The 20,355-nt window shown below is 40.1% G+C and overlaps 1 protein-coding gene across 1 annotated transcript; it reads right to left on the bottom strand.

Annotated features, from left to right (window-relative positions):
* Window positions 1-55: 55 nt before the first annotated feature.
* oxnad1 (oxidoreductase NAD-binding domain containing 1) lies at window positions 56-18,336 on the bottom strand. The gene is made up of 8 exons (XM_041809503.1): window positions 18,210-18,336; window positions 17,566-17,677; window positions 16,286-16,352; window positions 16,045-16,148; window positions 9,215-9,356; window positions 4,716-4,961; window positions 3,213-3,321; window positions 56-3,046 (listed from the first exon to the last, which is right to left on the bottom strand). The coding sequence occupies exons 2-8, from the start codon at window positions 17,664-17,666 to the stop codon at window positions 2,889-2,891; spliced, it is 927 nt and encodes a 308-aa protein (XP_041665437.1). The 5' UTR covers window positions 17,667-17,677; window positions 18,210-18,336; the 3' UTR covers window positions 56-2,888.
* Window positions 18,337-20,355: the final 2,019 nt, after the last annotated feature.

Genomic DNA, 20,355 nt, shown 5'->3' on the forward strand with positions numbered 1-20,355 from the left:
ATGTTGTAAGTAGTGCGACACGCGAGTCTCTATCAAAGCAGAGGTCAATAAAGTGTTTGAGACAGATTGACTCAATTTTCTTTATTTCCTCATACGAGGAAGAAATGCAGAAACAACTCGAAAATGAGTCTCAAGAGCGCGACCTCCCCGCTGAGAGACGACAACGAGAAGCTCGCTACCATCTCCGAGGGATGTTCAGTGATCCAAGCCAATCAGAGACCACCTGGAGGTTCCATTACAGTGCACCATGGGATACTTACTTCAGCATGTTTATGGGTATGAGGATGGGTGTGATTGAGTACAAGTGTGCGTGTGAGATAGGCATGTAAGAGTGAGTAAAACAGGCATGGAGACTGGCCAATATGGGGGAGAATGTGTCTGAGTAGTGTTTGACTCTTAAAATAAGCCAAGTGTGAAGTCTGTGAACGTTCGCTCCAAAGTAACTCGACTAAAAATCAGCAGCTCTGAAAATAAGTTATTTCATTAAATATACATACAACATTTCTAAAAACATTTCATCAAATGTTGGAGGTATCTGAAATGAAAAACAATCATCAAACACTTACGTAGAGTGTAGAACAACAATACAAACTTATCGCCCTGATTCTCTGTATTCTAAAGACGTAAAAGCAGTAAGTCACATTTTCAAAAATACACTTTTGAGTAAGATGGAAAGATCATGAGCTTAGAGTAAGATGGAAAGATCATGAGCTTAGAGTAAGATGGAAAGATCATGAGCACATTTAAACCTGATCTCTAAATATGTAGAAAAAGCTAGCAGCTTCATCATCAAGGCTTTATCCCTGTCTAAGTTGTCAAAAACTAACTGTATTATGCAACATTGCTAACATTAAGAGACTTTCATTGAAGGCCGTGACATCAGCTAACAGACTGTACTGGGACAAACTGCTCTGGGATGTTATATTATTGCAGCTTTTGGGGGTGGGGTTATTCCCCATTGTGGGCCTGTGACATCACCAGCCCACATATTTGCCCCGCCCAAATTAAACCCAGCCGGGAAAGAGGTAAAAAACATTTAAATCCAGAATTAAGTTACATGTAGATCTCAGTGTTTTCACATGTTTACAGCAACCTTATGCCAGCATATCTAGAGTGTTAAGACAAAAACTTTGGAGTTCACTTTACAGGGTCTTTAAATGATGTGATGTGGCCCTCGGTATCATTGCTATCCTTATATCTAGCCGTAAAACTCGAAATAATTAGCAGGAAAAACAAATTTAAGTATAACAAAGAGGCTGTACATTGCCACTGTGTTTGTTGAGTCATGTTCTGACTTCACTGTAGGGCTAAAATAATGTGACCGTTTTTTCACTGCACAGTCCAAAAAGTTCACACCGGTACCAGATCGGTGCTCCATACTGGCTGATATTCAACACTATAAGCATGAGTATTCCTTCTTAACCTGCAGTTAGCTTAAATGTTAAATTGGTAGTAGTTGGAAAGAGCTTCATACCTATTTTTATCCTTTAACTTAACACCAAGCCTATGCTTACAATAATGCTAATAATCTTTATATCTGACTCTTGTCGTGGAGAAAATAAGTGTATTTTCCAAAACTGTCAAATTACTGCTGGAAGAAATGCTTGCATAGGTACAATAAAAGTTTGGAGTTAACCTCGGGATATGCACAAGCTGATATCAGAATTACCAGTCAATTAAAGATTATATTCAGATTTTTCTATGCTGACATTGTCAGTCCTAGCTCAAACTGCAACGCAGCCATCTGCCATGGGTCAGGACTTCAGCCATAGTCTGAGTGTAGCTCTGGTTTAAAGAAATCCACTCTTCTGGCCCTACTGCCTTGATTCTCAACTGGTCTGGACCCAAAAGTTGGTTGTGGAGCCATTTTTATTGGGTTGCAAATGTGTGCCTCGTAAAAAAATTAGTGGCATATATTTCTGTTGTGCTTTTATTTTCAATGATGTCTTTATCTATTTATTCTATCACATTTTTCGTTCCATCTAAGGTTCAAAATGCAACATTCTGCATTTAAAAAATTTGGTTAGAAAATTTAGTTAGGGTCCCGATTTGTCATGAAGGAGATGGTGGTGGTTCCTGATGCTACACCAGTTCAGAACCATTGGCCTAGAGATTAACAAACACAATGAATGGAGCAGAGATTAAGTTATATAAAGGCTGCGTCAGGCTGAAGTGATGACAGACCAGAGCAATGTACAACACCATCCAGCACAAGCATGTGGGCATTAACTTGCAACGAGAACCAAAGGTTGCTGTTGTACCGCTACTGTTAGGGACACTATTCAAACCTATGTGACACTGGTTATACACCAAATATATTCATATGTAAATAACTGTGATAAAAAATGTCCGCTTTCTGGGTGTTTTTCTTCCATTCAGACAAGCTGTTACATCTAAATTCAGTTAACAAACTACATCATTAGTCAGCTAGTAACATCCCTGGTTTAACCAATGAGCAGATCCTCAGGCAAACATAATGTAAAGGCTGGAAGATTAGATTTAAAAATGTGCAACAAAAATGTCCCGTTGTTTCTGCCACAATCCTGGCAATATTAATCAAGGCAGTGAGCTGAGGAATATCGTTCCAAAGTTGATGTTTTAGTCTGTACAGTCGTCCGTTTCTGATTTTAAGAAATAAAAATCCTCTCTTTTGTCTTTGTGAGTCAGCTGCTGGATAAAGAGTGGGCGGCCCCAGAGCTCCATCACAGAGCAGGCACAGGTTACAGCAGCAGGAGCGGAGGGTGAATTTCCTGCAGCTCTTCAGCTCTCATTATTATCCACATGAGTGGAAAATTCCAGATGCTCTCATTCTCACCACACCTCCAAACATCCTCCTTCCTCTGACTGAGAAAGGAGCACCAGCAGGAGGAGGAGGACACCCTCAGGTTCTACCACCACTTCTCAAAAAGGATTCTGTCTTTCGGGAGGCCTAGGTCAACCAGGGTTTTTGAAATAGCTTCAATCATGGGCGGAGGCCCGCATAGGAAGCACAAAGTCCTCTGTGGGTCCACATGAGCCCGCAGCTTCTCCTCTGTGATCCTCCCACCTGAAGAGACACAGGAAGTCCATCAGTAGGTAAAAAGTCGTTGCTTTGGTCACCCATGTGGTGCTGTAATTGTGCCCGTCTTACGTCAACCAAACTTTACTCATCTTGACTAAACAAAGAAAAATGTGTGCTTAGGAGTGCATGTGTGGGAAGCAGCTTTACTTACGGTTGAGGAATGGCTGGAGGTGCGGGTCGACATCTGTGCTCTGTTGCGTGACGTGGAAGTCACAGGAGAACTTGTCAGGGAACTCCCGACACGCCTCGATGATGGAGCTCTGGGAACAAAAGAGGCCGGCTGTCAAATATTTGTAACTCGGATATTTCTGACATTCAGCAATACAGATGGAAAACATTACAGGGCCTATAAAAAGTATTCACCCCCTTGGTTGTTTTACCCTTTCAATTATTTTTAATGATTTTTTTAATCAATCGTGGTCAATGTAATAAGATTTTCTGACAAAGAAACTCTTTTATGTTAAAGTAAAAATTAATTTCAAAAAGTAATACCAATCAAATAAAAATATGTAATATAAAAAAAAGGGACTGCATAAATATTAACCCCCTTTAAAGTGACTAACCTAATTCAACAGACACCTGTATCTGGAAGGCCCAGTCAGTGGTTTATCAGTATTCCTGGCTACCATTACACCATGAAGACAAAAGAACACTTAGAGAAAAGGATATTGAAAAGTAGAAGTCAGGGAGTAGATACTAAAAATATGAGAGAGTGACAAACACAAAGTCACTGTTGAAGAAAACTCAGATTAAATCTGGACTAGAGTTCAACAAAAGGTATGTGGAAGACTCCATGGTCAAGTGGAAGAAAGTTATTTGGTCTAATGAGACCAAAATGGAGCTTTTTGGCCGACCTACAAGACACTATGTTTCATGTACACATGCACATCACCACAAACACACCATCCCTACTGTGAGCCACAGTGGTTGCAGCATCATTATATGGGGATGTTTCTCAGCTGCCAGCCCTGGAAGGCTTGTAGGGGCAGAGGGAAGAATGAATGTGGGGAAATACAGGAAAATCCTGGAGGACAGTCTTTTTCAGTCTATAAGAGAACCACAGCTTTAGAGAAGATTTATTTTCCAGCAAGACAATGACCTGAAGCATACAGCAAAAGCTACACAGAAATGGTTTAAGAAAACAAGGTGAATGTTCTGGAGAGGCCGAGTCAAAGCCCAGACCTCGATCCAGTGGAGAATTTGTGGCTGGACTTGAAAAGGGCTGTTCACGTCCGATCACTGTGCAACCTGACAGAGCTTGAGCAGTTTTGCAAAGATGAATGGAGCAAAACTGCATTTTCTAAATGTGCAAGCCTGCTTAAGACCTATCCAAACAGACTCAGAGCTGTGACTGCAGCCAAAGGTGTAGCTACTAAAAATTGGGGCTGGGGGACTTGAAGGGGGTGAATATTTATGCAGGCACTTATTTTACATTACAGTTTTTAACTGAATTGACATTACTTTGGAGAGAGAGCGTTTGTTTTTAGTTATTTTTTTGGTCAAAAAAGCCAACTAATATTGCCCATGATTGATTTATAACAGCAATAAAAGGATAAAACACCCAAGAGGGTGAATATCTTTATAGGCACTGTATGTACTTAATATAGAAAGTTTAAAAAGGTTCATTTGAGACAAAGATAACACAAGAACACACCTTAAAAAGCAGTTCCTGTGTGTTCTTAGCACTGTAGCAAAGGTGGGCGGAGCCTATGTTGTAGTCCCGCCCACCAGATGCCTGGTTGAGATGGAGCAGATCTGTGGTGTGCAGCAGGATGGAGTATAAGGGGTTGATCCCTACACCGCCGGCCACCAGCAGCAGATCCACAGCTGCGTCAGAAGGTGACGGGTCAAAGAAGAAGTCTCCTCCGACACGCATGGCCACCCGAGACCCGACTGTACACTGAGGAGGAAGAGGGAAAACGTGATAAGAAATAAAATAATACTAAAAAAATAGAAAAATGTGAGGAAGATGGTCCATTGAGCTTTCCAAAATTTCCCTGTACTTGGCAGCTGATATTGAAATTTTACAATATGAAATAAATTCCAAGAAAAATACAGCATCTCTTGAACTCCGCTGCCGCCCCAGGAAAGAGAAAAAAGCCACTTTTAGATCCACACGCATAAACACAACAAACCTTTGCTGTGCTGCGGGTGAGAGTGATTTCACAAGTTGGGCAGAGAAGGTCTTTTGAAGTCATAAGAAGCTGTAAATATGCCTCCATGCGCTTTGGTACACATGTGAGCACACACACATAATAACAATACCAGCACTGTTAATCTGCTGTCATGGTCCCTGTGCTATTCCTGCTCACAGAGAGGAGTCGGAGCGCTATATCAAACACACACATCATCAAACGCTCCCAGAGCAGAGAGCTGTAAGAGTGCGAACACTCAAACACATCACAGCGCTTTGTGATACTTATTTACACACAGCGTATTCGCTCAAAGCTATTTATTAGGGCCCATCATCAAACACAGAGGCGGCAAACAAACAGGGCAGGTACAAAAATGGAAGGAAAGGTAAGCAGAAAGGAAACAGTGCTCATATTCAAACAGCTACACACATACTGGTTAAAAACGATACCTTTAGACAAAATACACTGTAGTAGACTTTGAGCATCAAACCTTTTCATGGAGATCTATAAATAAATACATATTCAAAAAGAGTGTAGGGATGGAACCAAATTTACTTCAAAACTTTTGATATTTCTGTTATCAAACCTTTATCTACGCTCTCCCACAACCTTAATTATCATTTTAATACTAGCTGGGCCACTTTGAACATTTGCCATACACCCTGCTCTTTTCGTTCTTAAAGCTCCTGTGAGAAGTTTTTATCTGTTCATGAGACAGACTGAAATTAATATTGATGCTTCTTTATGATCTACAATAGCAAACAAGATCATCAGCAGCCCGGTGTCTCATTTCATTAGACTGTTTTTGGCTGACCGCTGAGGGCAGCCCTACAGATGGCTCTGTCCGTACACTGACTGACTGAATGAGTGACGCTTTTGTATGAGCCATATACTAGAGTTGCATTTGCTTGTACTGAATGCTGGCAGTGATGGCTGCTTCCACTGTGTTAACATCATGTATGTATGGCTCAAACAGTTGCTCTATGGGCAGGGTTCAAGGGGACGGAAAGCCCTCTAATGGCTGCCTCCACTGCTCTAAATACTCAGATATAAATTTAGCCTCTGTTTCACCAGAACTGGGCCACATTTCTGTATGACAAAAAATAAAACACTGTGAGCTTTTCATGTTGGAAAAGACGTTTTTACTCCTCTGCTGAGCTGCTTTGGCATGACTATGTGATAGTTGAGGGAAAAGGGTATCTTGTTGTGTAAATGCTTGTGGATTAGCTGGGACTGAGCAGCAGCGGCGCTTCTGTCTGAACCAGACAACGTGTCTAAATCCAAACAAGCGCAGAGAGCAACACTGAAAGCTTTCTGTGACAGAAAAAAATGTTCTCTCTCCACTCCGGGTCTGTTTTGGCATGGCTTTATGATCATGGCGGTGAGCTTGTCCCGTTTTTCTCTGTTAGCTTGGATGTCGCAGTAGGACCGCTGCTGTTTAATCCGACCTAGGCGCTGTTCTTGTAGAAATCAGGGCACAGCCACAACAACAGCTTGTCTTGTGCAGAGGAGAGCTTTTTGCTCTTTTTCTGTAGTGTTGTCTTCCATTCGCACAGTAATAGCAAAGAATACAGAGAGCGTCAGCTGAGCCAATGTGTGTCTCTGTTTAACCAATCAGATGCGGTAGAACAAAAGCAGAAGGGGTGACACTGCTCAGGTTTCATCTCCTCACACACAGAAGGAGACAGAGAGCGAGAGATGACAACATGTAGCTTTTTACATTTCAGTAACCACTTACTATACCTTTGGCTAAAAATAATAAACTACTAACAATCATGACAACATCACTCTGCCAGAACACACATTTCAGTCAGGCATTTCAACAAGCATCCCAGATAGTTGCGGTCAGCCATATACTAGGTTTTTACCTAGTCTTGTTATTGTCTTAAACAGCTGCTGTGGGGTAAGTGTCACACAAAGTGATCCAACTGTTTTGCTAAAAGAGCTTTGTTTGCATTTTCCACCTCAAAGATTCCTAAAGGGGGAAATATGTGATGGTTTGAAGATGACAAGATGAGATTTTTTTCAAAAGACACTACTGCAAATATATTTTATAAAGCTAAGATTGCTTTGTCCACAGAACAATCAAAATGACTGGGAAAGTTCCTAACAGGAGCTTTAATGATGATTTGGATGCAAATAATGTACTTTCAGGCAATGTTAATTTTGTCGACTAAAGCTATGACTAAAAATGTTTGTTGACAGCCTTTTTTCTCCATGACAAAAACTAGACTAAGACTAACAAAAATAGATATGTGATGACTAAAACTGACTAAAGTAAGTTTAGTTTTAGTTAAGATGACTAAAACTAAATTTGAATGTAAAACAGTCTGTTGGACATTCAAAATCCATGATATTTCTCCACTGTGGCTAAATCTGTCAAAAACAATGTATCTGTAGCTCTCCTTCCTCTCAGCAGCAGAAAGCAGGGACCCCAGGTTTAGCAGAGTACACAGAACACACTATCATGATTTGGTGCAAGATTTAGGCAAGAAAACAAATGCTTGGACTAAAAGTAAGGACTAAAATTTGAGAACTTTTAATGGACTAAAACTAGACTAAATTTTTTTTTTAGTTTTCGTTGACTAAAACTATGAAGGGGAGAACAACTAAAATGTGACTAAAATTAAAAGCCATGTAATCAAAAGACTAAAACTAAGGCAAAAATTAAAAAATAGCTGCCAAAATTTACACTGCTTTCAAGCATTATCCATCTCTTGCTTCCAAGTCACCAAAACTTTCCACACACTCCTAGGGAGGGGTAACTACTTCGTTACCTTTAGAGGTACCAGCCAAATTCCGCCGGTAATCCCAAGTATTGATTCACTGTTATCACAAATGAACAGGGATAGATTTTGGTACCTAAACGCATCCTTGTGACTGAGAGAGCAGGAGACAAGGCAATTTTTTGCCAGATGAGAATGCAGCGTTGCACGTATAAGAGCATACTGATGTCAGCAGCAGCCTATTCAGTCAACAAAGCAAGCATGGCTGATAGGAAGAGGTCGGAAGTATGGCTTTTCTTTTCAAAATATGATGCAGGTTACACTGCAATAATAAGCTCAAGGTTTGCCACGGAAATACTTCTAATCTGAGGAAGCAGCGTGATGACTCATCAATCAGATCCGCGCTGCGTCCTTCTCTCTTGCTTACTCACCCCGAGGATGGGGATGGTTCGATACTGCTATCGAGTCTCACAGGCTCACGTCATTTTAAGATATACCTGGTGTAAAAATATATCAGTTCTTGCAAGGGGAATATAATGGCACATCAATATCGTGCATCACATTAAACCAGAATGTGGTACCTTCAACTGTCGGCTTGAGGAAAAAAGAAAAATGCAAGTCGCATGCAATCATCGCTGGGAGTAACGTGCATGCATACCACTCTCTTGAGCTGCTTCAGGACAGTTTTCTTCTTCAGCTGCTCAGATAAATGCGGAAAAGTGCTCCCAAACTTTTTAGAAAGTCCTGTTTGTTAAAAATGTTTATCTAGTGTAGAAATCTGCAGTGGAATCGTCGAAATCAAAGTTAATTAGCGAACTGTAGACGGAAAATGCGATGCGTTCAGGTAACCTAAGTAAATTAGACGACTGTATTCTATAGTTATGATGTGTTCAAATGTCATATAAAATGGGAAAATTTAGTATTTGACGAGAAACTTCAATAAATACAGTTGTGAGTATGATGAATGTGTTTGTATTTTAGGGATATACAATAGATGTGACAGACTGAATCATAGCTTTTCAACTAAAGTACTACTCAGCTAAGACCACTTGTCGCTTAAATATTTGCCCCCATTTTGTCTTTCCACCAAACTATAGAAAGTATCGTTAGTGGTATCGATAAGGACTTGGATCACTAAGGAGTATCGATAAGGGTATCAATATCAATAAAAATGAATGATCCCCATCCCTACTCACCCAATATATGGGTCATCTGTACTCTAATAAGCAAATACAGAACAGTTAACATGTCTACATACTGTCTAAATTAATATATCTGACTGCCCCACTCACCATGGTGTGGACCCAGTGTGCTGGAGGGTGTTTGGTGTATTTGACGGCCAGTTCGACGACACCCTCCCTCTGTAGCAAACCTGGACTGGAGCACATGGAGAAACCTCCGACCGTCTCCACACCAGGGATGAAGAAGTCCACCCTGCACACGAAAACCACACAACACATGTAGTTCATTATTTTTTCTTACCATGACGTTTCCAAAAAGCTGGCAAATTGTGTAAAAATGTAAAAGAGAAACTAGCGATCTGCAAAACACTGAAACCACGTCACCCCTATTTATTAAAAACAGCTGGTTGAAACGGAAATATTCAATTGATTTGGGGGAAATTAAATGCTGGTTATGAATCTGATGTTTTTACATGTTGAAAAAAATTGGCACAGTGGCAATAAAAGACAGGAGAAGATGTAAAATTGCTGATTCTGAAACAATAGTTAATTAAAAAGCGGAACAAAGCGTGCTACCCTGCGGGTCAAACTGAGAATGAAGGTAGCATGGTGCTCTCTGACTCCAGTAAAGAATGCGTCCTCTTCCAGAGACCGAGCAGAACAAAACCAAACCAAATGGAAACTTTCCTACAGCTAAGTTTAAACAACGTGCCGTGTCCCCGTTTACACCCAACACGGTTGCATCTGTCCGTCAACAAACAGAGGCAGAGCGCCCTCAGAGGAAGAACAGCGATGCTTAACAGTTGGTCTAATGTTCCACCAACACAATGACCCACTGTTTCACTAGAGAGAGAGACACTGACTGCACAGCCCTCACAGGCATCATAAATATGGATCTGCTGTGAACACGCACACATATGTTCCACCCACCTCCGTCTTCTCCTCCTCCTCCTCTCCCACCTGGCGACCAACAACTTCACAGTCCTTTTTCTCAGAAACACTCAAACTCCAGGATTTCCATCTATTTACATTCATTATCAGGCGCCGCAGGGCAACTGGCTGCCGGTTTTTATATCTCACAGCCGCCCACCTACAGTATGGGCTCCTGTATATATACCGAATGTGTGGGGAACACTAATTAACACTAGCAACGCCGTTTGATAGACGCAGAAAAGGCTGTACCTTCATATAAGATAAACTTTACTTAAGGTTGTAATTAAAAAAAGAGTCTCTGGAAGTTAGATTGAAAATAGTTTAAAGTTACAAATCAAGACATTTTGTCTCAAGCACCTTTAAAGCCAGCACTGCAGGCACAAACGCAACCTGATGCATACAGCTGTTATCTAAACACATCTACACTAATCTAAGACATAAATTTACCTGATTAAGTTTAATGAAAATTAGTTAGCTTTATTTTTCTCCTTATTTGAAAAAACAGCTCATGACTGATGATCATTAATGCAGTCCTTCACAGCACATGTTCTCAAACACAACTAAAAGGTGCCAATATGGCCCTAGGGTGTTTCTAACTTCCTTACTGTGAAGGGCTTGCATCCTACTGCCGGCCCTGGTGGCTCCATCTGGACTTAGGTTGGGAAATACTGGGTTGCCTGTCCAAGTCCTAGTGGAACTTCCAATCCAATCCAAATTTATATAGAAAGCACATTTAAAAACAACAAAATGCTGACCAAAGTGCTGTACAGTAAAAATTAAAAACAATAAAACAAACAATAAAACACAAACGCAGGACCAAAGTAAAAATTGGAGGACATAAATGGATCAATAAAAACAGAAAGGATAAAAAAAAGCCACATTCTCAGGCAGAGCAAAAGGGCGATTTTAAGTTTGATTTAAAGCTGCCGCTGAGCTTCAACTTTGATCTCGGGACAATCAGGAGACACTGGTCGGAGGATCTGAGAGTCCGAGGTAAAATATGGGGTTGTAAAAGGTCAGAAAGAAAGGGAGGATCCAGCCCGTTCACAGATTTATAAGTTAATAAAAAACTTAAATCAATCCTAAAACACACAAGAAGCCAGTGAAGAGAGGCTAAAACGGGGAAAACAGTCAAAATTACGTTGACCAGTCAAAAGATGAGCTGCAGCGTTTTAATCGAGCTGTGAACGATTAAGAAAGGGTTGGCTGGCACCAAAATAAAGCATTACAATAATCAGAGTCGTGATAAAAGCATGCATAACCTCCTCAAAATCTTTAAAAGGCAAGAAGGACTTGGCCTTAGATAAAAGATGAAGATGATAAAAACTGGCTTTTACAGCTGCATTTACCTGTAAATCCATTTTAAAATCTCTGTCTATTATCAATGTCTTTTAGAAAGGGCTCAAGAGTGGACGGATAACAACTTGGACTATTTATACAGCTTTATCTGTCGTCAGTAGATGTCTTGTCACCTTTAGATTTTATTTTACTGTACTGCACTTTAGGCGCACACATCAGTGACTTGAGACTTGAGTTGGATTTGTAATTTGGGACTCGTGCACAATCTTGGGTTTTTAATTTCTCCATCATGATCTCCTGCCCTCCTGTCACTCTTTCCCCATTGTCCCTTTCCCTTTAACCGTTCGTGCGTCTTTTACGCAGCAGCGACGGCCGCTCTCCTCTCATCCTCGGTTTCTTTCATGCTGCATAAGAGTGACACACACAAATGTGACGCTTACCCACACACCTACACTGATACTGACATGTTGACAGTGCAGACTTCAGGCTTCCATCTGTTTAGGGCAAAAGTTTCAGCATACTGGATAATAACACCTGAACTTTCTCCTCCAGCATTAAAGCTCCACCCTGACCATAGAGGATCAGTGCGGCGTGCTCCAGCTGTGTGTGTCTCTGCGTCACCTGTGTGAGCAGGTGAGTGGGCGAGGTTGAATTTATTTGGTTAATATTCCCTTGATATTGAATGTTTATGGAGGACAAACAAATGTTAGAATCGGTAAGAGGAAGAAGTATAGAGTTGAGCTCAGATTATATTCATCGCTAACTTAATGCTTGTGGTAACAGCCCAGCTTCATCTTGTGTCTTTATTAACGTACAGTTACAACTCAGCTGAGGACTGGTACTGACCGCGGCTAACATAGTTAAGATGTGGTTATAAAAAAAAGTCACTTTTCAGCTGAACTAAAGCTGTTTGCTTCTTGTTCCCTACTGATTTCTGTCACTCATCCTTTCTACAACTCAGCGGCCCGGACGGCAGACTCGTGCTGCATGTGAAGTCACACCCATAGCCTCTACAGTTCACCCATCAGATGAGGGTATGGGTGTCTGTGGAAATGCAGACTATTCTGGGGTCTGGCCCAAAACCTGAACAAACTGTACTCAATCAACGGGACCACCTGATAGAAACGCAGCTTAGCTCTGGACACCAGTCTGGTAGCTGAAGAGGTAATCTTTAACTTGCTGACTACTGCAAAGTAAAAACTCAGGCATTCTGACATCTCACCGTTACTGCATGACCACAGTGTCCCGTCTGTGCGTGCGCAACCCCAATGCCAAAAAAGCTGGGGCACTCTGTACGATGTAAATAAAAACAGAATGCGATGATTGTCAGATCTCATACACCCAACTCATATTTTATTCACAATAGAAGATAAACAACATATAAGAAATTTAATACTGAGACATTTTAGCATTTGAATTGGTCATAAATTGGAGTTATACAAACACAGAATAATCTATCTCTCCGCAGCTTTAGGTTGGAATTTTTTATTGTATTTCACTGTAATGGATAATGAATATTTTTAAGTATTTAATATCAAAAAGTATCAAAGTATTGAACATTTAGGTTTTCATGTTACTTTTTACATGTTATTATTTTAATGTGTATGCATAAAAAAATCAGTGCACAGTGCTCTGTGCTGGGAATTCTAGTTGTGTTTTATAGAAAACATGGTGAACTTACTCAGTAAGACACATCAGTACAATTTAAAACAATTTCAGCACATTTGAACAATATTAGGATAATACTGATAACTGTGATAATTGCAGTCACTATATTCTTCATATAAACTGTCATACCTTTAGCTACATCTTGAATTTCAGCCTGTGTTTATTTAATAGCGGAGTGTAAAAACTGATTTTCCTGATGAGGGATTATTAATGGATATTTCCTTCTTAAAAGATAACCAGCAGAACAAGACTGAAAAATCACAACAATGCTACTCCCTAGTGGTAACTTTGAGAACTACATGCTCTGGGAAAATAAACCATGCGGATCTTTGTCTCTGTCTTGTAGGGTTTTATGTTACATAAAGGGAGAATTGTTACAGATCTTACAGATAAAGTCAGAAACCTGTTTAAGGAGCCTATAAAGGATGTTTTAAGTTAAAGGAGACTGGAAATGTTTTGTTTAAGAGGCAACCCAAGTTTTCTAGAACAGTATTTTACTAAGGCAGGGGTCTTTTGAGGTCAGCAATCGTGACTTCCCCATTATCTTTACCACAGGGTTTCTGCAGATGCTTGAAGAGTCTCAAAAAGTGTTAAATTTACCAGTGAGAGGTCTTACATTTTAGAAGACACATAAACTAAGGCTTGTCTATATCCAATCTTCATCTTCTAGTCAAACATGTACACTTTTAATCATTCTTTTTAGTGCATGTTTGTCCATGTTACAGTTAAAGGCATTTACATCAGTGCTGCCTGTCACCTGTGTCAGCCCTGCGCCTCAAAGAGCCGCCTTCAGTGTTAAAGAGATAACAGCAAAATAATCTAAGAACAAAGGAAAGAATTCAGCCACCAAGAGAAGAGTAATCCTTATTAAAGGCAAGCCCAGAAAAGATCTGGAGAGAGAAGTGACAGCAGCATGGTGGCTGTACAGTAAAGGTTAAAAGTTCTTTGTCCATACGTTCATACTCACTCTCTCTTCTGTTCATCTACACCACTCTCTGTGTAAAATAATGGGAAGGATATCCTCCTATCCAACTGGTGTTTAGCACCATGGCAAGTTACGTTTTAGACGAAATAGCGGTCTCATGTTTACAAATCTTCATTTTAACACACTTACATAACATGAGAAGAGTCCTGCTTGTATTATGGCGCAATTCATAAACACAGTATATAGATATCTGAACAAAAGCAAGAGAAATCAACTGAAAAGCCATAAAACAAGTCAGAGATGCAGGAAGAGAGAGAGACAGGAAGAGTTAGCATGCTACAGACTGAGTTTATAAGGTTTACAACTTTTAAAGTGTATCAAATTAAGAATAATGTGTAAAAAGCCTTTCTGTTCAACATGAACAAGTTGATCCCTTTAGAGAATCTATATATTATACTATTATATATATATATATATATATATTATACTATTTCCTGTTTTGCGTTCTGTAAGCTCAGCTTTAGATGGGTAAACATGAAACTACTCAGTTTAAAATGACCATGTCAGAATTATGATGTCACACTAACAAGAATATGAGCTTATAACAGAAATAGTGTTCTGTTTTGATTAATAATAAACAATTCTGAATTTCTAAGTGAATTTCCTCCAAGAAGTGTTGCATAAATAGTGACCAGAATTCATGGAGTTCAGTATTGGATCCGTAAATTTCCCAAGAGAGGGCCTCCAAACCCCCTCTAATTTTATTTTAGAAGGCTGTGATTGAATAAACTCTGTACTGCTATAAAACACTAGTCCAGTTCTCTTACCACGAAGCTACCAAAGCTTCCACTTAAATATTCATACACCTCACTCTTATTTGGACAGGCAATACCTGACAAAAAGTGATTCTGCTTTTTAAATGGTCAAAACTGTTTAGAATCAGCTCTGTGAACCTGCTAAAATGTGTGACGATAAATATCAATAAACTGCATTTTGATATTATAAAGCACTGGTTCCCAGCCTGGGGTCCGGGACCCCCCAGGGGGAGGCACCAAAGATCTTAGGTGGAGCACGAGGCTTTGTCTGCTCTGAGGCTGCCGAAATTAGATTTGTAACTATTGACATAAACCATGATAAAGCAGTTAAAAGTAGTAAGTAGTTTATGCAAAGGTTTTTTGATAAGAAAAGCATGCATAGGCCTTTTAGGGTTTTATCAGTAACACAATTAAAATCTTTGTTGATTTTTGATGATAATGGGTCATTTTTTCTTCTCTCTTGTGGCCTGGGGGGGGGGGCTCCGCTTTTCTTAGGTACATGTAGTGGGGGCTCCAAGGAAAGGAAAAATGGTTGGGAAACACTGTTATAGAGGCATTAAATGTGCATTTATGGAAAAAAAAGTTATTTGCCCTATACCATTTGGCATTTCATAAACGGTATATAAAATCAGATAATTCAGGCCTCCTCCAGTGTGCAGAGAAATCTCACATCCTTTAATTTTGACCCTTTGTCATGTAAAAACTGGTATTATTACTTACTTCAAGTCTTAAAAAGTCCTTAATTTGTCTTCCAAAGTGTGTTGTTACCCTGTTTACCATCTGTCAGGATACAAACTCAGAAATATCTGAATTCACATTCTGACCTGCTTCTCTTTAGAACCACCTTGAGTCTGCAAACAGTGTTTTTATAAACTAAAATGATAGCTCTCAGCATCCTGTGCAATAGAGGCTGACAAGATAAACCACTGAGAAATACAAAGAGCAGGGTTCCCTTGCCTAAGGGATCCTTTATCATTTAGGTCTGTGCACTTATTTGAAGCTTAAAAGGAAAATAACCTTGCAAAATACATAAATAAATCAATGATTAAAAACTAAAAACATCTAAAATTAAAATAAATTGTAGACCGACTGATATGTCTGAGAGTAGCTGACCCTGTTCTGTATAAGGGCTTTGTTGAATTCCTCAAAGAAAACTGTAAAACTCTGCTCAATAGAAAGGTAAGACAATTACAATTAAAAAAAAACATCACACTTGTCTGACACAAGTAGGCCTATCTAAATACAATACAATATGAAAAGTTGATAAAGTTTACACAAAGCTAACAGAAGTGTCTACTCACCACTGGCCCGCCCTGAAGCTGAAGTCTGGGTGGACTGCCAGTCTCAGACGTTTCACCGTCTCTGATTCATTCATGATGCTGCACACTTGAGCCGGGTACAGAGCCTGAGTAAGGCAGCCCGTCGAGTGGATGACACACAGAAACACAGGAAAGTTTAGCGGACAGTTAATAACCTTTACATGGACTTCTGCTGGATGCTATTGTCCAGATGGTTGTATTCAAACACTAAACATGTACTTACATTTTGTCTCGTGTTGTTTGAGGTTCTCTCCAGATGATCCATCTGCCTTTTGGAGGACATACTTCTTCTAAAAAAAAATAGGACATACCAGTTATTTTGTCACTTATTTAGGTCACATCGTCTTTTATCCAGTAAACGAGGAGTTTCGTGGCAGCGTAACAAGAAAACTCAAAAACAGGGAGTGGACTTTGCCCTCAAAGCCAGCATGAGAAGATTTAAAGCGAGTTCACTCACGGTTGGTTTTGTCTCTCCATGCAGATACTTCCAGCTTTGTGTGCTACTGTTTTGAGTTGTTTTTGGCCTTTGACGCTTGTTTTTTGTCTCAATATAACAGAGGGAAAGTGTTTTGTTTATGCCTTTCAGAGTTTTCAAACCCTGTATTGTATGTGGTGATAACAAATGAACAAAACACAAACCTGAGTAGCTAAGCTCTGTAGTGCTAATGGTAAGTGAGGAAAAACTTCTGTTTTATTATTTCATCTTGTGGATTCATTGTCAGCAGTCTCTAAAGGTCTCAGGAATGAGCAGGCATATCAGCATATTACTAGAAATATGATTTATTTTACAGACTGTACACAGAGATGTAGAATCTGAACAAAGGGGATTTTCAGTGTTAAATGTCTGTGGTGAATTTGTAGTCCAAGCTGCACTGACCAATCACGCATCAGCGGGCTTTGGTGTTTAGTCTAAATGTTTTGTGTTGACAACAACAAAGAGGCTGAGCTTTGTCCACGCTGATGACAATCCAGCTCCTATCAATGGTATTCTTATCATATATTGATCTTTATAAAACATATACCTGCATAAAAGTAGAGCTAAAAATTATTACAGGTCAAAAAATGAGAATATCATGAAAAGTATCTTTTTATCCTGTGATGTAATTCAAGACGTGAAACTACCATATATTCTAGATTTATCCCACACAAGTGAAATATTTCATTACTTTTTTGTTTTTATCTTGGTGGTTACAGCTAACAGCTCACAAAAATCCACTCTCTCTAAATATTAGAATATCATGAAATATCAGTCAAAAAAATTATTAATAATACAGAAACGTTGACCTTCTGTTTTGTAATGGGCTGTTTTCTTAAATAACAATATTCCCTAAATATAAACACTGTTACATGAGATGCAACCAAAAACAGTCAAAAAATGTTTCTGAGTATGTGGAAAATCTGATGGCAGAGGCAGATGACATGTGCTGCTGTCAGCTGAACACACTGGAACAAGTTAGCATGGTAACCAGCAGAACCATAACACCGGTACATGATGTACCTCACCTTGTTCCTGAGCTCAGCAGCTGGCAGCAGAGCAGACCTGCAGCAGGACAAGGCAGGATGAAACTCCGGGCAGCAGAGGACAAGAAACAGGGGACATTCATCTCGACCTGAGCTGAGATGAGAGGAGAGAGAAAAACATCTGGCTTAAGATGTCAGAGTTGACTCTGTCCTGAAGTCTTTACATGTAAGCACACCTGAGATGTACAGCTAGTGTTGACAGGTCTCCCTGAATGATTAGCCCTATGTACAGCTACTATAACACTCCAAGCTTCACTATCAGAATAATCCTGTGAAACATAACATGCACGTGAGGTAAAAAAGTCACCTGATTACGTCATGAAGCGTGCCTCAAGACTTCAGTATACCTGACAGCACTGTCATACACACACCATAGATTCTTTTCAGGGACGAGAATGACCGTGCTTACGGCCAGACATGTCGTTAAACGACAGGTTCTGACAAATACGCAGTGAGATGTGAAATATCGATTATTTTAAAATAGTTTGCCGTGACCTCCTCATCATGCAGCTGACAGCTAGCTCACTGTTAGCATCAGCTGCTAGCACGTTGATGCCGGTGCGGTTAACAAACTGTCGGAAAAGCAAAACTACAGCAGGAAACGAGATGTTTGGGTATTTTCCTACCTTGATAGGGTGATAACTTTCAAAACGTGCTCATATTTTCCATCTGTATCCTCTGTATAACCTTGGTCTTGGTTATGATTACATGACTCCACGGATGCCTTCTTCTTCGTCGATACTGATTTGGTGCGCTTCTTCTTCTACTACGTCAAACAGCGCCCGTTCAGTAAATTGGTGCAGGAGCGCCCTCTTCTTGGCAGTTGACTGCTAGACAGCACAACACTAATTCAGATGTTAGCTGCTCAGGTGCTAAATTACTACTTTTAAATCTTATTAAAACAGCTATTTCTTGTGACTGACAGCCCTCACAACTATAGCAGATTTTTTTCTTTATCACCAGGCATTTACTTATAAAAAAAGGCTGATTAAGAATTTAAATGGCCCAATCTGATGGTCAAATAATATAAAGAAGTTTACCAGTAGTTATGCTACTGCCTCATTAAGACATTGAAGTGTCATATTTTGAAATGTGTTAATATCAGGGTCTTTGGTAAAGATTTTATGAAAAACACATTCAGGGATTTTTTAAATTTGATGTTTCATTGAATGAATACCCCAGCCTTTAACTTACAGTGCACTAGTCAAGGCCGTTTCTGGGCATAGGTGATAAAGGCCGTTGCCTAGGGCGCCACGCTGAGGGGGGCGCCGTCATGAGCCCTGAACATTTTAATAAGTCCAATCAGTGTAACAGAGCATCAGCTCCACTTCTCTAACCTCTGCGCCCCTCGTTCCTGAAACAGTCCATGCTCACCTTGCCGCTCTCTCTCTTCACGCGCGCCCCTGGAACACACACACTGGGAGCCCAGCAAGACCTTTAGAGAAAAAAAGTGTTTCTTTTTTCCTCGTTCACACAGCGCTGAACGGACAGGATGTAGAGATAGAGCCCTGCGTCGGACAGCTAACACCCTACCTGCCCATTCCCCCTGATTTCCTGATCATTAACACCTGCCTGTACAGTGTGTGTCATCTCTTCCTCCCACCTGTACCTGCAACATACGCGTCCAATTCCTCTTAAAGTCTGACCATCCATGTAAAGCACAGAATGACAGAAGCTGCGTTCAGTTTAAAGGTGCAGTGTGTAATATTTAGCCTAGTAGCATTAAAAATAAAGCAAAACAATCCTAAGACGGTCTATCTAAATAAGTGTTTAGTCATCTAAATTCAAAAATAGCTATTTTGAAAAAAACTACTCAGAATAAACCTTAAATTCATACATAGGGAGGGTCCCCTCCATAGATGCCACCATCTTGGATTTTTACACCAAACTGTGAGTTCACCTAGGGCACCAAAATGGCTAGAAACGGCCCTGCTCCTAACCCAAGCGTCTGCAGTGTTAATAGTGTGACAAGTATCAGGACTTACACCACCACTGGAATCTCTAGCTGGATGCATGCATGCACCAAAGTTCATTGTTTTGTTGTCAAACTGCTGTTATGATTCCTGGGTCTGTGCAGTCAGTTCCTTGGCAGCTCAGTCATCAGATTTAACAACAAAACTCTTGCACCTAATTACTAATCCTCTAATTTTAGCATTTTAGCTGTCACCATCAACGATGATGAGGGTCTTCACAATCAAGGATTCTACGGGCTTCATATTGATCAAAGAGGACAGCATGGATATCCAGGCTTCAGTTAGAGCTAGAGATTGGTGTCATCAGCGTCACAGTGATGATTCATTATAATGTCCTAAAAACAGACTCCAAATGAAATTCAAAACCCATGTTTTTTCTCCACTGTTCATATAAGGTGTATCAGTATTTTCATCATTGTATTCTAAATTAATCAAAGTATTGCTTGAGAACTAATATGAGGAATTTATGTTGGTATTGATTTTACAACTTAGCTAATTAAAGGGCTATTTCAGTATTTTTTTAAGTTTGGTTGTATAAGGTACTTGGCAACATTAGCAGTATTAGCCCAAAGAGATTTCAGTAAGCATTTCCCCTTTAAGCAGAGTGCACTGGGGGGATCAGTGGGGCTCACATACACCTGCAGTCTGCATCACTCACTGGGTTACAACTGCGTGCATGTGAAGATAAAGCTTTTGGACAGTTGGTGTATCACAGCATGTTTAAAAGGGCCCACCTAGCCTCCTCTAGACTCGTGTATGCTGTCATCTAGACCAGTGGTTCTCAAACTTTTCAAGTCGC

The sequence above is a fragment of the Cheilinus undulatus genome, linkage group 16, assembly GCF_018320785.1.
Source record: "Cheilinus undulatus linkage group 16, ASM1832078v1, whole genome shotgun sequence".
NCBI lineage: Eukaryota > Metazoa > Chordata > Actinopteri > Labriformes > Labridae > Cheilinus > Cheilinus undulatus.

Excerpts from the sequence above, each read along its gene's own strand:
- oxnad1 (XM_041809503.1), bottom strand. The coding sequence starts at position 17,666 with ATGAATGTCCCCTGTTTCTTGTCCTCTGCTGCCCGGAGTTTCATCCTG. Across the intron at positions 16,353-17,565 it reads CTGCTGAGCTCAGGAACAAG|AAGAAGTATGTCCTCCAAAA; the intron begins GTGAGGTACATC and ends ATTTTTTTTTAG. Across the intron at positions 4,962-9,214 it reads CACACTGGGTCCACACCATG|TGTACAGTCGGGTCTCGGGT; the intron begins GTGAGTGGGGCA and ends CTTCCTCCTCAG.